The sequence below is a fragment of the Echinops telfairi genome, unplaced genomic scaffold (assembly GCF_000313985.2).
Source record: "Echinops telfairi isolate 266 unplaced genomic scaffold, ASM31398v2 ScPeMD7_7472;HRSCAF=8510, whole genome shotgun sequence".
Taxonomy (NCBI): Eukaryota; Metazoa; Chordata; class Mammalia; order Afrosoricida; family Tenrecidae; genus Echinops; species Echinops telfairi.
The window spans coordinates 1,434,098-1,450,773 of NW_022111376.1; the positions used below are offsets into that span (position 1 = coordinate 1,434,098).

At 40.6% G+C, this 16,676-nt stretch overlaps 1 protein-coding gene across 1 annotated transcript in view; it reads left to right on the forward strand.

The window, feature by feature from the left end:
- The window catches only part of F8 (coagulation factor VIII), a 120,769-nt gene that overhangs the window by 35,485 nt on the left and 68,608 nt on the right, over window positions 1-16,676 (forward strand). The window contains exons 8-13 of the mRNA XM_045285497.1: window positions 1,168-1,414; window positions 1,619-1,790; window positions 8,160-8,253; window positions 10,121-10,335; window positions 11,576-11,726; window positions 15,095-15,304. Coding sequence (XP_045141432.1) covers window positions 1,168-1,414; window positions 1,619-1,790; window positions 8,160-8,253; window positions 10,121-10,335; window positions 11,576-11,726; window positions 15,095-15,304 — 1,089 coding nt within the window. The remainder of the gene's footprint in view (window positions 1-1,167; window positions 1,415-1,618; window positions 1,791-8,159; window positions 8,254-10,120; window positions 10,336-11,575; window positions 11,727-15,094; window positions 15,305-16,676) is intronic.

The window sequence follows — 16,676 nt, forward strand, 5'->3', positions numbered from 1 at the left end:
TAAAGACGACTCCATAATACAACAATATCAGTGAGATCTCAGGCAAGTAACATTTTCCTTAAGATCATCCAATGATGGTTGTAGCAATACATTGATAGGGGGCTGCCAGAAATTCTGCTTGGATTCAGAAGAGGTTGTGGAATAAGGGATATCATTGCTGGTGTCAGATGGATCTTGGCTGAAAGCAGAGACTACCAGAAAGAAGTTTACTTGTGTTTTATTGACTATGCCAAGGCATTGAACTGTGTGGATCATAACAAACTAAGAGAAGAATGTAAATTCCAGAACACTTTGTTGTGCTCATTTGGAACATGTACATGGATCAAGAGGCAGTTGTGCAAATAGAGCAAGGGATTGGAGGAAGATTTATTTACAATCTATGATATACAGAGTGACACAGCCTTGCTTTCTGAAAGTGAAGAAGGCTCGAGGCACTTGCTGATGAAGGTCAAGAATTGCCGCCTTCAGGATGGATTACAACTCAATGTAAAGAAAACCCAAATCCTCCCAACTGGATCAGTAGGTAATCTTGATGTTGTCAAGGATTTTGTGTCGCTTGGAGCCTCAATCAAGGTTCATGGGAGCCACAGTCGAGGGATCAAAAGAGGCATCACGCTGAGTCAATTGCTGCACACATGTTGAAAAGCAAGGCTGTTCCTTTGTGGACTAAGGTGCACCTGAGTCAACCCACGGTGTTATCATTCAGCTCATGTGCATGTGAAAGTTGGCCATTGAGTAAAGAAGAGCACAGAAGAATTGATGGTCTGACTTCTGATGCTGGTAGAGAATCTTGAAAGTACCATGGATTGCCAAAAGAGCAAACCAATCTGTGTTGGAACAAGTACAACCAGAATGCTCCTCAGAGGACAGGATGACAAGACTTGGCCTCACAGACTTTGGACAAGTGGTCAGGAGAGACCAGTCCCTGGAGGAGGGCATCTTGCTTGCTGAAGTGGATGGGCAGCAAAGAAGAGGAAGGCCCTCAAGGAGATGGACGGACACCATAGCGGCAACTGTGAGCTCAGGGAAGAGGGGATGTTGGTATGGAGTTGGATCGGGGCACTTAAGAGAAGGTCTTGAAGTCCTGACAAGAAAGAATGAAGTCATGAAAGTTACAGCAAGAAAGTCTTATGGGACTCTGACATTGTTTGGTTTGTCTGACTCCAGATGGCATGGAAGCTTATATCAAAGTAGACAGCTGCCCAGAGAAACCCCAAGTACGCAAGAAAATCGTTGAAGAAGAGGACGATTATGATTCTGACATGGAAATACTCAATTTTGATGATGGCATCTCTTCCCCCTACATTCACATTCGTTCATTTGCCAAGAAGCACCCTCAAACTTGGATCCACTATCTTGCTGCTGAGGAGGAGGACTGGGACTATGCTCCTGCAGTTCCCCCCTCCACTGACAGGTGAGCACCTTTGGACTTTTCCAAGTTCTTCTGATCAAAAAATCTTTAGGACATAGTCAGTGTTAGGTACATATGTGGACTCCAACGGCAGGGACATTTAACATGGTTTGAAATGAGCACAGGGAAGCATGTTTCACTCCATTCCGGCTGTTTGATACTTATCCTTTCCCACAAGTTTTCCACTCCACACCCTCTCTCTTCCAGAGGTTGTCCAAGTCCACACGGAGACAACAACACTCGGTGGATTGGTCGGAAGTACAAGAAGGTCCGATTTGTTGCATACACAGACAAAACCTTTCAGACGCGTGCAGCTGTCCAGTACGAATTAGGAATCCTGGGGCCTTTGCTTTATGGAGAAGTTGGAGACACACTGTTGGTAAGTTGAGGAAAATACGTATGAGAGTAGGGAAGAAAAAAATGCTGGAGAGTTTTGACTTTCTAAAATGGCCTAGTGAGCATGATCTTTTAAGAACTATAAATGTTACACAAGTAAATGCTAGTTGTTAAAAATTAAATATGAGTATAAAAGTTTAATAATGTCACTCAGTATTCCTGTCACTCCTCTGAAATAGCTATTGCATAGACGTGTGTGTGTGTGTGTGTGTGTGTGTACATATCTCCTTCCAGAAGTTTTCCCTTTACATAAGAAACGGCAAATAGCCGATTAAAGGATCTACATATAACCTCCTCCCTGGGGGACGGACAACAGAAAAGTGGGTGAAGGGAGATGTTGGACAGTGTATGATATGACAAAATAATAATAATTTATAAATTATCAAGGGTTCCTGAGGGAGGGGGGAGCGGGGAGGGAGGGGGAAAATAAGGAGCTGATGCCAAGAGCTTAAGTGGAGATCAAATGTTTTGAGAATGATGAGGGCAACAAATGTACAAATGAGCTTGACACAATTTATGTATGTATGGATTGTGATAAGAGTTGTATGAGCCCCCAATAAAATGATTTTAAAAAAAGAAACAGCAAATAATGGCCTGTGTATCAAATTTTTGGACATCTATGAGTATATAATGGATTTTTACTTTTTAATTTAATTTTTCATGGTGAAATATGAAAGAAATAATTGCTACTTCAACCAGAATTGTATGTCTAATCTAGTGACATTGATTACATTTCCCATGTGTACAACTATCTAAATTTTTGCTTTTGAATAGTTGTAAAGAAAAGAAATACAGGACAGAGACCAGATATAGCTCACAAAGCTTAGAATCCTTTCCAGAGAATTTTTGTCAACCCTCTATCTCATGTGGTAGCAATTGTATAATTCTACTCAACGTGATGAAAATATGGAATGATATGTTATATGTTTTAAAGGCCTGTACTATAAGTTCAGTTTAGCTCTTTTGCGCTGTTGTCGTTAAACGCCATTTTACCATTATAAAAAATCAGCCCTTGGTCTCTGATGCAGCCCATCTTATTAAGTCTAGGGCCTCCATAGAATAAGAAACACAAACTATATTTTTGTGCAGTTGTAATTCCTATTTTTCAGTGTACTGTTGTATCAGTACATATTCTGGCCTCAGATTTTTCACTTGAAGGGAAGTTTATTCTCTTTTATATTTTATCTCTGGAGATCAATTCCTTGTAGATCGCTTCTTCCAAAGTTGCATAAAACTTCAGTGTGGCCCGTGATATCGAACTGGCCCAGCCTTGATCTTCATCTTCTTAGAGTCGATGACATTTTTAAAAAGGGGTGAGTTTAACCCCTCCCCCAAAGGTACACACAAATATATCATACGTAATGTGAAGTATACAATACACTCTACAACTTGATCATTTCATTCCTTAGCTGTAGCTTTTCCATTTAGAAATTGAACTCTTCTTTTTCCACTTATTAAGCTGTGATGATTCCCTTCTCCTTCACTAGTTTAAGAGTGTGAAAAAGGCTTAATTTGTATAAATTGCTATGAAATTAGATTTTCATTTATATATACTTTGTTTATAAAGTACTCCAAATTGTAACTTATGATGTATAACTTTTTAAAATGAAACAGTACTCTTAACATGCATGTTTTGCTCTGTGAAAACATTCTACGTACATTAGAACATATCCATTTGGGAAATTTCCTATGTACATGACTTAAAAAAAGACTCACAATTAGATCAGTATTTCCAATGTTAAGATAATTTGGCGCCACCTAGCTACCAATTTCTGCAACTATTAGCTTTCGAAATTCAAGTTGCCATTAACACTGAAAAGCGCATTTTGAAAATGGTTTTTCATTATTGTGTCTTAATGGTGAAACAAACAGAACTATGTGATATCAAAATTAGTATAAAAACAGTCACGTGCTATGTAAATATGGAAAACTAGCCAGTTATTTTGACTTTAGGTGCGGACTTCTGCCTCTCTTGAATGGTATCGATGTCTCTGGGGACTATGCAGGTAACTGGAGCAGACAGGAAGACTTTGTACCGTCAACAGAGCAGTCAGCACACTTAATTAGGAGAGGGCAACTCATTCCTCATTTAAAATTTTTCTAAATGAGAATTTATTTTTATCTGATATTTTCCCAATGATTCAGTTTAATATAGCAGTAAGAATTTACTTGAAAATATGTGGCAAATGCTTTATAAGATTTCCACATAGAGGTATTCCCAAACCTAGAGTTGTTCCCCAATCTGCAGCATATTCTAGTAATGAAGTACACTTACAATGGCATACTTTTTTTCCTTACTTTTATTGGGGGTTCTTACATCTTGTATCACAATCCAAAAATGTATCCAGTGTGTCAAGCACATTTGCACATATGCCGCCATCATCCTTATCAAAGCATTCTCTTCCCACTTGAGCCCCTGATATCAGCTCCCCATTTCTTCCCACTCCTTTCCCCGCCCACCCTCCCTCATGAGCCCTTGATAAGTTATAGATTATTATTTTCATATCTTACATCATCCTCTGTTGCCCCTCACCCACTTTTCCATCATTCATCCCCCTGGGAGGGGGTTATACATTGATCCTTGTGATCGGTTCCCCCTTTCTCCCCCCACCCTCCCCTAATCCCCCTGGTACCTCTACGCTATTGTTGGCCCCGAGGGGGTTTATCTGTCCTGGATTCCCTGTGTTGCGGCCTCTTATCTGTAGCAGTGTGCATGCTCTGGTCTGATCTGATTTGTAAGGTAGAATTGAGGTCATGATAGTGGGGGGAAGGAAGCACCAAAGAACTAGAGTAAAGTTGTTTGTTTCATCGGTGCTATACTGCACCCTGATTGGCTCATTTCTCCCCTGTGACCCCTCTGTGAGGGGATGTCCAATTGTCTACAGATGGGCATTGGGCCTGCACTCGATGCCGCCCGGCCCCACCCCCACCCCCCATTCACCTTGGGTATGATTTTGTTCTGAGTCTTAAATGCCTGATACCTGATCCAATCGGCACCTCATTTAAAAAAAATAATAGATGTTATGGTCTTTTATCCAGAAACTCTATAACATCAAAAGAACAACGTGGGCCTAACATTTTACCTAAGATATTTCAACATTCTCACCTTTAAAAAAATCATTTTATTGGGGACTTGTACAACTGTTATCACAATCCATCCATCCATCCATCCATTGTATAAAGCACATTTGTACATTTGTTACCTCATCATTCTCAAAACACCTGCTCTCTATGTAAGCCCCTGGCATCAGCTCCTCAGTTTCCCTCTCCCTCCCCGCTCTCCCTTCCCTCATAAACCCTTGCTAATTTTTTTTTAACATCAATTGTGTAAAGCACATTTGTACATCGTTTCTCAAAACATTTTCTCTCCACTTAAACCCCCGACATTAGGTCCTCATTTTTCCCCTCCCTCCCCGCTCCCCCCTCCCTCATGAGCCCTTGATAGTTTATAAATGGGTATTTTGTCATATCTTTCCCTGTCCGACGTCTCCCTTCACCCACTTTTCGGTTGTCTGTTCCCCAGGGAGGAGGTCACACACAGTTCCATGTAATCGGTTCCCTAAACCCTTGCTAGTTTATAAATTATTATTTTGTCATATCTTACACTGTCCGATGTCTCCCTTCACTCACTTTTCTGTTGTCCGTCCCCCAGGGAGGAGATTATATGTAGATCCCTGTAATCGGTTCCTCCTTTCTACCCCACCTTCCCTCCACCCTCCCGGACTCTCACCACTGGTCCTGAAAGGATCATCCACTCAGGATTCCCTGGAATCCCCAATACCTTAAAAACAAAACAAAACAAAACAAAAAAATCAAATCAACCTGCTTGAATAAATAGTACCCATTCTGATGAGATTTTAACCTTCTATAATGGAAGAGAGCCCCAAAGCTGACTCTCAGCAAGCCGGGTTGTGCTATCTGCATATCACAGGTTGTTAGTGAGCCTTCTTCCAATCCTGATGCCACAGTCGTCTTCGTATTACCCAGCTTCTCTGACCATTGACTCAGCAGACAGCGTGAATAAATATGTTGAGAGGATGCCAACCTGATGCACGCGTTCGTTCTTGATATTAAACCATGCAGTAAGGGAAACGAAGTCCTAATACACGCGACAAATATGGATGGAGCTGAAAGACAGTATTGTGCTGAGTGACCTAAGTCCATGACAAAGCCAATTTTTGTATGACTTTACTTTTATGAAAGGAGAGAAAAGGCAAATGCAGAGAGAACAAAGTTTTACTGGTTGATGGGGGTGGGGTGGGGCAGAGGAGCAAAGAGGGCAGAGCTAAAGCCCCCCAGAAGCAGTTCTACTCTGTTGTGTCGGATCACTGAGTGTGAATGCACTCAATGGCAGGAGGTTTGGTTTTTTGGGAGGGTAGGGCTGTACAACTGGTTTTTGTCATTGTTGTCAATAAGCTGTTCACCTGTAAAAAGTGGAATTGTCAAACGTGTATGATAGATGTATTTACAACAATGACCGAAAAAGAAAAAGACAAGCTTGCAAGTGTGCAACCAGTGTACAACACTGGTCTCTTCATCTGGAGGCACATCCGAAGGAGGAGGAGGAAGTCTGGAATGTGTGGCTAATTGTCCCCAGTGACAGCAACCCCCTTCACCATGAGGCCAGCAGAACTGGATGGTGTCTGGCCACTGTTACTGGACGTTTTGATCAAATATCCCATGGAAGAATCCTGATCAAAAAACCATAAATGCAGAACAGAATGTAAAATTTTCATGGGTGCTAGGCTTTCCAGAACACCATGAAGGGTGGCAGAGCTTCTGAAATTATTACACTAGTAGAATTATTAAGCTTTAAACCAAAAACATTCCCTGAAGTCTTCTTAAAAGCCAATACTAATAATAAAAATGTCAGCCTTGAGCATTATGGCTTTTGAAGATCCACCACCTAGATGAGATCAAATTGACAACAGCAACTGCAGAGATGAGACAGGAATCTTGCGGGGCCGTGGGCTTAGGTTAATGAGGGAGAAATAGCTCAGAAAAGGGCCAAGTCCAAACTGTGGAGTTGCTCTATATCTTGCTGCACATATTCTCAGCGACAAGAGGACATAAAATTGGAAAAGAATTTTATGCATAAGACTTTAAAATAATAGAATGTTTTACAGTGTTTTAAACAAAAGGGCACAGGGCTTATACACTGAAAACGCTTAGTCATTATTGAGATAACGGTAGTATTCGCAGAGGTTCATTTTTATATTATTGATCCATTTCTAGTTTTTTTCTTGCCTATGATGTGTGCTATCAATCCTATTATATCTTTTTACCACATGACTCACCAGTTATCCCCGCATAATTTACTTAAAAAAAAAACCAACCTTTCGCCCCAAGTAGTTGAGATGTCTCCCTTATCACATTTTAATTTTTAGATGGGCTTGTGTCTATTTCTGGATTTTCTAAGGTAGAAATAAACTGTGAGCCACTTGAATCTAATTATAAAAGGAAACAAAGAAATAAGATGCTGCCTGGAAGAGCATTTTTGAAGGGTGAGGTGGAGCGCTCACCACGGATGCTCCTACAATCGTATTGAGAATGATGGTAACTAGTAAACAAGGAGCCCTGGTGGCGCTGTGGGTTAGGCGCTGAACACCCGGGAAAGATTCATAATCTCACAAACACACAGGGTCACAATGGTTTGAACGAGACTGAATGGCAGGGGCCTAGTCAACAAGAAGAGATGCTGCAGCTGATTCCAACAGGAAAGAATATGATCAGATGTGTACACAGGTGGGGAGATTGGATTGTAAGGAGGTGAGGGAGCTCTCTTCTCAATGGGGATAAAACTCGGCCCCTGGAAGTGAGGAGGAGCAATTATGTATGAAACACAGTCAGCTGAGGGCGTGGCAGGATGAGCTTCTAGGCAACTCGGGTAGCTTGAGTGTTCTTTTGAAAGCTGTGGTCCTGAAGTGACACCGCTGGTGGCAGTGCTGTGTGATTGTCCTCAGGACTATTCTGGTGCTCAGCTGACGTCCGATATCAGCTAATGTGAGAAGCGACAAAGAATATTTTATTGATTGATGTGATTGAATTTTTAAAAAGTTATTTTAAATGAGTGTGACCTGTAGTGAGTAACTTGAATAATTGCTTGGGCATTTTTATTAATGGAACAAATATTTTAAGCTTTATCTAGGCTCGAACCTCTATAGTGTGAATGCAAGGGGTCTTCAAAAATTCATGGAAAAATTTCATTATTTTTCTACTCTATTTCCCACAAACTTTTTTGAATGTCCTAGTACAGGGAGCTCCCCCAACCATTCCTGGAGGCAGGTCTTTTTCATTTTTATGGATCACAATTGTCTTAGAACTTGACCTTATAGGTCATTTGTACTTTCAGATTATGTTTAAGAATCAAGCAAGCCGACCATATAACATCTACCCTCATGGAATCACCCATGTCAGTCCTTTGCACTCAAGGAGATTACCAAAAGGTAAGCACGATGCTCATTTGTATAGCTTGCACCTGTAGGCCCAAGTGAGGTCACGGCATCAATCATAAAGAAAATCTTACAGGTTATTGACCCCGGTTATTGATCTAGGACCTCCAACCCCAGTCTAGAGTCATACCAAATCAACTCTAGGAATCGTCAGGGAATGACGCATATAAATTGGTTAAGAGTTCCCGGATGTATTTTTGATATTACCTACCAGTGATGCTTAAATATGACACAATCAATAAGGTTGACACCTACGCTTATCTACTGTCAGTGCCCTAAAAATCAAAGCCAGGGCTTCTGGCCAAAAAAAAAAAAAAGAAAATAAATCTTTCACTATTTCTTTTACATTATTCTATCAGTCTGTTAAGTGAATGCAGTTTAATGGCATACTTATATTTTCATTTTTGGAATTGTTTTTAAACGTTCCAATATTTGTGATTTTCCTAGTATTTTTGTTGTTAATGGTGTGTAATTTAATCTCTTTGTGATAGACAACTGTATGAATTGGATCATATTAGGCATATTGACACTTGTTTTGTGACCCCCCCAATATTGTTCGGGGAATATTCCATGTACACTTCAAGCATGTCTACGTTCTGGTTGCAGGATGTAGCATTCCATCAGCTCACCTATGATTTCACAGAGTTGTTTTGGGGTTGTTCTCTAGATCACTCTCAGAGGGGTATTAAAATTTCATACTCTGTTGAATTGTCTATTTCTCCCTTTAATTCTGTCAAATTAAAAATGTATATTCCTACATATAACCTCCACCCTGGGGGACGGACAACAGAAAAGTGGGTGAAGGGAGACGTCGGACGTTGTAAGATGTGACAAAATAATAATAATTTAATTTATAAATTATCAAGGGTTCATGAGGGAGGGGGGCAGTGGGGAGGGAGGCGGAAAAACGAGGAGCTGATACCAAGGGCTCAAGTAGAAAGCAAATGTTTTGAGAATGACGATGGCAACAAATGTACAAATGTGCTTGACACAATGGATGGGTGTATGGATGGTGATAAGAGTTGTATGAGCCCCCAATAAAATAATTTTAAAATATATATATATTCCAAAGCTCTATTCTAAGCACATAAAATTTATGATTGTTATATCCTTAGATGAATCAACCCATTTTTTGTTTGTCTCCTTTATCTCATAAAGACTTTTATCTTAAAGGCTATTTTATCTGATATTAGTATAACCACTCCAGCCTTTTTTTTTCCTTTGCTTTCTCTGAGGGGTATGCATCTTTGTCCATCCATTTACTTTTAATTTACATATTTCTTGTATTATAATTTTGAATCTTGATCTTTTATGGGGTCTCCATCCTAGCCATGACGCGCTCTCATGCTAACTTCAGTTCCCCCCATTTCCACTCACCTTCACCCCTGGCTCCTAGAAGAGAGATGAGAAATAGGATAAGAAATATAGCCCAGTACAATTTTTTAAAGAGATACTGAAAGATTTTATCATGATACTCCCTTTCTATAGGCTTCTTACTCTTAGGTCAGTCCTAACCTAATGGGGGTAAGGAAGCTCTTGGAATGGATATAGAATGAAATTTTATATTTATATGGGATCTTCAAGTACTAAACATACCCCAAACTCATTTACCTAAATTAGACAATGAATCCAGACAAATTCATTTAATTAAATTAGGCCATTTATACCCTTAGACCTGTTAGCCTGGGGGAAGCTCTTAGTTCTTGCTTTTCTTGTTAAAAAAGTATGCTATACCAGTTTCAGTTTTCATTTATTGAGAGCTTCTGTATGTACACAGTTGTTGCTCCTTTGGGATAATAGGATTGCCAATGTGTGCCTTGTTATCCTCTAATTGATCTATTTTGGGTTTGGATGTGGTTAGGTGTGAAACATTGGAAGGATTTTCAAGTTATGCCAGGAGAGACATTCAAGTATAAATGGATAGTGACTCCCGAAGATGGGCCAACAAAGTCCGACCCTCAGTGCCTGACACGCTACTATTCTAGTTTTGTTAATCTGGAGAGAGACATGGCTTCAGGACTCATTGGGCCTCTCCTCATCTGTTACAAAGAAACTGTAGATCAAAGAGGAAATCAGGTGAGCACATTCCAGTGCTTATGTTTGGTTTGAAGCTAAGAAAGGTATGGTAATTCGGATGAACTTCCAGGTAATCTTTCCTGTCTTCTCTCAGCCTTTTTCCCCTTCTAGACTGGAGGAAACATAGCATACAGAAATGAACGCTAATAAAAGGAGTGAGTTGGGGCTCACTTAGCCTTCATTGAATATGTGCTTTCCTTTGTTTTGCTCTGGATTCTTTCTAAAACATTCATTTTCCATCAGGAATTTTGCTTTCTCTAAGTGAGCTTGCCTATTTTTCCATCTTCAGTGACAACCTATTTTAGATGACCCCCACCCCCTATTACAGCCTAGACTTCTCTGGACATCTCATTTTGCGGGACCCAAAGGCATTTCAGAATGCATGTGCCATAAGCATCTTACACAGTACATGGAACTCAAGAAACAGTTGTTGAGTGAAAGACAGGGAAAGGGATAAAACATTTCAGAATTATTTGAATTCAATATGGCTAGAATTTGCACCATATCTATTAATTTTTTTAAAAAAGCTAAATCATCTGAACAAACCTCATTGCTTAACTCCAGACTCAATCGTGGGGGTGCAGTTGGGTCAGCACTGGGCTGCGAAAGCGAGGGCTGGGCCACAGACCCACACGCTGCTCTGTGGGATAAAGAGAAGGCCGTCTGCTTCAGTAAAGCTAGCCGGCGAAACCAGCGAGAGAGACAGAGACAGAGAGACAGAGTTAGTTGACTGGAGAGCAAATGGCTTTGATGGTCTGAAAGGCTCCCTGGGAGCACTGTGGGCTAACGGCACCATTCACTCAATAGAGCCAAGCTACTTTGAAAACAGTTTGTAACTAACGTTTCACAAACTTTAGTGAAGTTTAGTGTGGCACACAAACCCAGAAAGGCAAGCATTTGGTCAAGATCTTATCCTGACAAATCTTTCCTAATTAAAGTCTCCTTGCCCCCCCTCCCCCCCCCCCCACTTTTTTAGAGAAATGATTGAAATGTACCTCTATCTCCCTCAGTCTTCCTGATTTGGCAAGTGCCACATTCGCAGTTTTGATGTACTTGCAAAGTGAGCTTCTAAAACAAATGAAAGCATTTTAAAGCCTCGGACTTCTGGCGTGACTGTGGTTTAATGGACCTAGTCACTGCCTTGCCCTGAAGCCCCATTTGTTCCACACACGTCCTCACGGCTGACCCCTGACAATACCAGTAACATTGACCTCTCCCTCTTACTACCTGTAATTAACAGATGATGTCGGACAAAAGAAACGTCATCCTATTTTCTGTATTTGATGAGAACCGAAGCTGGTACCTAACAGAGAATATGCAGCGCTTCCTCTCTAATGCCTCAGGGGTACAGCCGCAGGACCCACAGTTCCAAGCCTCCAACCTGATGTACAGTGAGTACAGGAAACTGACGCCCTCGAGCTTGCTGTCTAGATCATGAATGCATTTACATCCTAGGTATGTCAGGCTGGCTTCTCAAGAGAAACAAAACATGTGCCGCTTAGATGTGCGCATACCGGCTGGCTGCGAAGCTGGTGAGAAGCCTTTGAAGCAACCCAAGCAGCAGACTAAGGACGTGGACGAGGAAGAGAAGGCTTTGAAACAGAACCCGAAAGAAGAGCAGAAGAAACTCAAGGCACTAAAAGCAAAGCCTCAGGGAAGGGCCCCCTGGCCACAGGTGGAAGAAAGAAATCTGGCCCCAAGCCAGCTGTTCTTGGGGACTGTGGCAATGGCGACCCTTGATTTCATTCCCGTGTAAACATCTGCATTTCCTGCTTGAACATCGGTTGCCACCGAGACATGAAGGGTTGCCTTGGAGCGTGCTGTACATTTCAGAATAAACTTTTGTCAGTAAGTCATATGACGATTCATCTCTTTAGTTCTTCTCGCTGAGCCAGTCTTCTCTCAGCTGTGAGGGAAGCCAGGCCAGAGCCGTGCCAGAGTGGCTGCGCTGCAGGCTTGGTGGTGCCCGGCATTCTGTAGCACCCAGAATGAGAGCAGCTCATTGGGAAAAAAGAAAGACAGAAAGTGGCGCACACAGCGGTAAAATTTGGTACCAAGAAACCTCCAACTCACTGCCATTGAGACGATGCTGACTCCTAGTGACCCTATACGACAGGGTAGAACTGCCCCTGTGGGTTTCCGAGACTGGAACATATTTACCAGTCAGAATTTAACTGTAAAGATCCCTCCCTTCGCTATCTTTCTACTCACTCCTACATGCATAGATCATCAGTGTCAGGTATCTTGGGGACACAGTGGATTAAGGATTTATTAGGCTACTAATCTGCCAGCTGCCATCTACTCCTACAGCTTTGCCATCTAGGAAACCCTAAGAGGCAGCTCAACTCGGTTCTATGGTATCACTCTGTGTCAAAATCGACTCATGGTGGGTCCCTATTTTATTCAATGGGTTACTATACTTACTAATTTTGATTTTTAAATTGTACTTTAATTGTTTAAAGTACTACACTTACTGTACTCATTAATTTTGCTGTTTAAAATGACTATATTTTGCCAAAGGGAGACATGACCCTGTAGTTTTTTTTTTTTTAAGTACTTCCTTGTTTTCTAGCATCCTTTCTTTCTGGCCTAAGACCCCAGGCTCATTTTGTCCCTTTCATGACCCAAAGCCTAGCATTAGGCCATTTTTCCAACATGCTTTGGTTCCTTTTGTTGGACGATGGTATTTAGAAATAAAGATCCAGGCTTGACATACGATCATCATTCCTGCGGGTGTGATTCCTACAAACACACATCTTCACACACTTACCTCTAATTACTATACAAAGTCAAGCCAGTGCTACTGTTTACCTTCTGTGTCAGCCCTTGTGGCTGCTGCTTGGTCTTCTTCCAACCAAACTTTTGGGTCAGTTGCATAGCATACGTGACCTCACCTATTTTTTCCCCTACATTCCAAAAGTCTCTTTAGAAATAATACCTGTATATCAGGCATCAAAGACCCAGAACAAAAATCATATCAATGTGAATGAGGGAGATGGCGGAGTGGAGACCCAAAGCCCATCTGTAGACAATTGGACATCCCCTTACAGAAGGGTCACAAGGAAGAGACGAGCCAGTCAGGGTACAGTATAGCACTGATGAAACATACAACTTTCCTCTAGTTCTTCATACTCTTCCCCCCCCCCCCCCCCGCTATCATGACCCCAATTCTACCTTACAAATCTGGCTAGACCATAGCATATACACTGGTACAAATAAGAGCTGGAGACACAGGGAATCCAGGACAGATAAACCCCTCAGAACCAATATTGAGAGTAACCATACCAGGAGGGAAAGGGTAAGGTGGAGGGAGGAAGGGGAACTGAAACAGAAGTGGGTAAAGGGAGAGATCAGTCAGTGTAAAAAATGAAAAAAATTATAAATTATCAAGGGTTTGTGAGGGAGGGGGGAAATGAGCTGATACCAAGTTCTCAAGCAGAAAGAAAATGTTTTGGAAATAATGATGGCAACATGTAAACAAATGTGCATGACACAATGGAGGTATGTATGGATTGTGATGAGAGCTGTAAGAGCCTCCAATAAAATGATTTTAAAAAAGAAATGATACCTGTAATTTCTTAGTTAACTACTTTTTTAATAGTTTCTATGATTTTCAACAAAGAATGTGTAGTTATCACATAGTCCAGACAAATTGCATTTATTTATTTATTTTCTTCCTTAAAAATTATTTTTTAATCATTTTATTGGGGGCTCATACATTAAAATTATTTTTTAAGTTTTATTAGTACTTCATCCACATGTCACACAATTCAATATTCAATCATATCAAGAAAAGTTGTACAGCTGTCACCACCTTCAATTCTAGAACATTTTCTTCTTCCTTGTACTCATTGTTATTCATATAATTATTTTTCTCTAATTGTGGGAAAAATATATACAACAGAGCATTCTCCAATTTCACAACTTCTATTTTTATAATCTAGTATCATTGACTATACTCTTCGTGTGGTACAATCATTATTGATATTCTTTTCCAAATCATTCTACCACCATTGATATAAACTCAATGCCCTCTACGCACAAATTTTCCTTATTTCACAGCTTTGCCCAAGAGTCAGACCTGATACACATTGGTGTATTTGACTATTGAGTAGGAAAAGCTTCCCATCTCCACAGATTTAGAGAACTATAGATAAGTCTATGACTCTCTCCTCTCTTTGTCATTGAAGCCCAGCAGATCAACTACTAACATATGCCCGAGTAGAGAGGCAACTCCACAGCAAAAGAACTCTGTAAAGTGTCAAAAAGCAAAGTGATCCCTTTGAAGACTATGCTGCACCTGACCAAAGCCAGGGTTTTGATTGCCTCCTGTACACGTGAAAGCTGGGCATTGAAGAAGCAAGACTGAAGAAGAGTTGCTGATTGTGAGTGACGGTGCTGGCACAGAAGAATGACTGTGGACCATGAACCGCCGGAAGAATGAACAAGCCTCTCTGGGATGAAGTCCAGCAGAATGCTCCGTAGAAGCAAGGATGGGGAGACTTTGTATCTCATGCTTTGGACGTGTTCTCAGGAGAGACCAGCCCCTGGAAAATGACATCTTTCTTGGTAAAGTAGAGGGGCCGCATAAAAGAAAAGACTCTCAATGAGATGGACAGACACCGTGGCTACGACAATGGGCTCAGACATAAGAACAGCTGTGACTCTATGGCATTAACATTTACAACCATGTTATGATAATCCAAAGTAATAAGTTTGGCATACTGCTAAAATCTCTTGTTTTCCATTTCTTTTTCAGGTATCAATGGCTATGTTTTTAATAGTTTGCAGTTGTCCGTTTGTTTACATGAGGTGGCATACTGGTATATACTAAGTGTTGGAGCACAAACTGACCTTCTATCTGTCTTCTTCTCTGGATATACCTTTAAACACGAAATGGTCTTTGAAGATACACTTACCCTATTCCCATTCTCAGGAGAAACTGTCTTCATGTCAATGGAAAACCCAGGTTAGTCTATATATGTTATATGCCCACTATAAGATTAGAGTCATGTAGTAATACTATCTGTTTCACTCACCATCATATGCTCTTTTGCCCACAAGTTCATATCTGAGCAATTACTCATCAGTGCCAGTGCATTGGCAAGCACACGGCATTTTATTTGCAGTACAAACCCAAAGATGTCACTTAAAGTCCTTGCTGTGAAAAATGTCTTTACGCTGCATAAGCCCAAGTTTTAATTGCGCTTTTTAAACTAGTGGTGAGCATGCATTGTATGTAAACCACACGGAATAAAAATAACGGTGTTCCTCTAAGGCATGATCACGATGAAATGCACCATGCGGCAGGGAGTACTTAGCTGCCTGTAGTGAGTCTCTAAATCTTATGGCTTTTCTGGAGCATAGGAGAAGATTTGGGTAATAAAGAGTAATCTCTTCACCTATAAACATATTCACCCTCATAACCCCAAACTAATATTCCTTAAAGTGAGGCTTTTGTGGGAAGTGAGTGAACAGGAACCTGGCAGAAGCCTTATAACATCGGCTACTTGAAAACATCCAGAACTATGCTTAGAACACCTTTCACGGTCCCAGTGACCATCTTACTGGGCAGTCCCACAGATGAAAACCAATGTACTGAAGCCATCAGAATAACCAGCACTGCTGGCCCTTGTACTTCGGATCTCAATTCACCAAATACCATTTTCATCTCTCAGAGTGAAAGAGATTAAAGAGAAGAAATATCTGTTATTGGCAAAGGGTTTAATGCCAATGGCATTGACAAACCATTCTAACACATGGTTTTCTTTATACATTAAATTCTTTTTCTTTAAAAGGAGTGAATTGTGTATAGGAGGTTAAATGCTTTACAGACAAGAAAAAAATGCTCTAGAACCAACGTATTCATCATCATCATCTTCATCTTCTTCCTCCCTTTCATCTTCCTCATCTTCATCCTCTTCTTCCTCCTTCTTTTTATTGCTTTTCTCAGCCTTGACAACTCCCTTTTTGGCAATACATGGTTTTAAGGAATGTAAATTGATAGACTTTCCGGAGATTGATTTGGAAATAGATAGAAAGGCCTAAAAACATATATGTTAATTGGACCAAACAGTTTTTTTTTCTTATTGTCTAATTTCTTTTTTTTTTAATCGTTTTATTAGGGGCTCACACAACTCTTAATACAATCCATATATACATCAATTGTGTAAAGCACATTTGTACATTCATTGCTCTCATCATTCACAAAACATTTCCTCTCCACTTAAGCCCCTGGCATTTTTGTTTTTTAACATTTTATTAGGGGCTCATACAACTGTTATCCCAATCCATACACACATCAATTGTGTAAAGCGCATTTGTACATCGTTTCTCAAAAC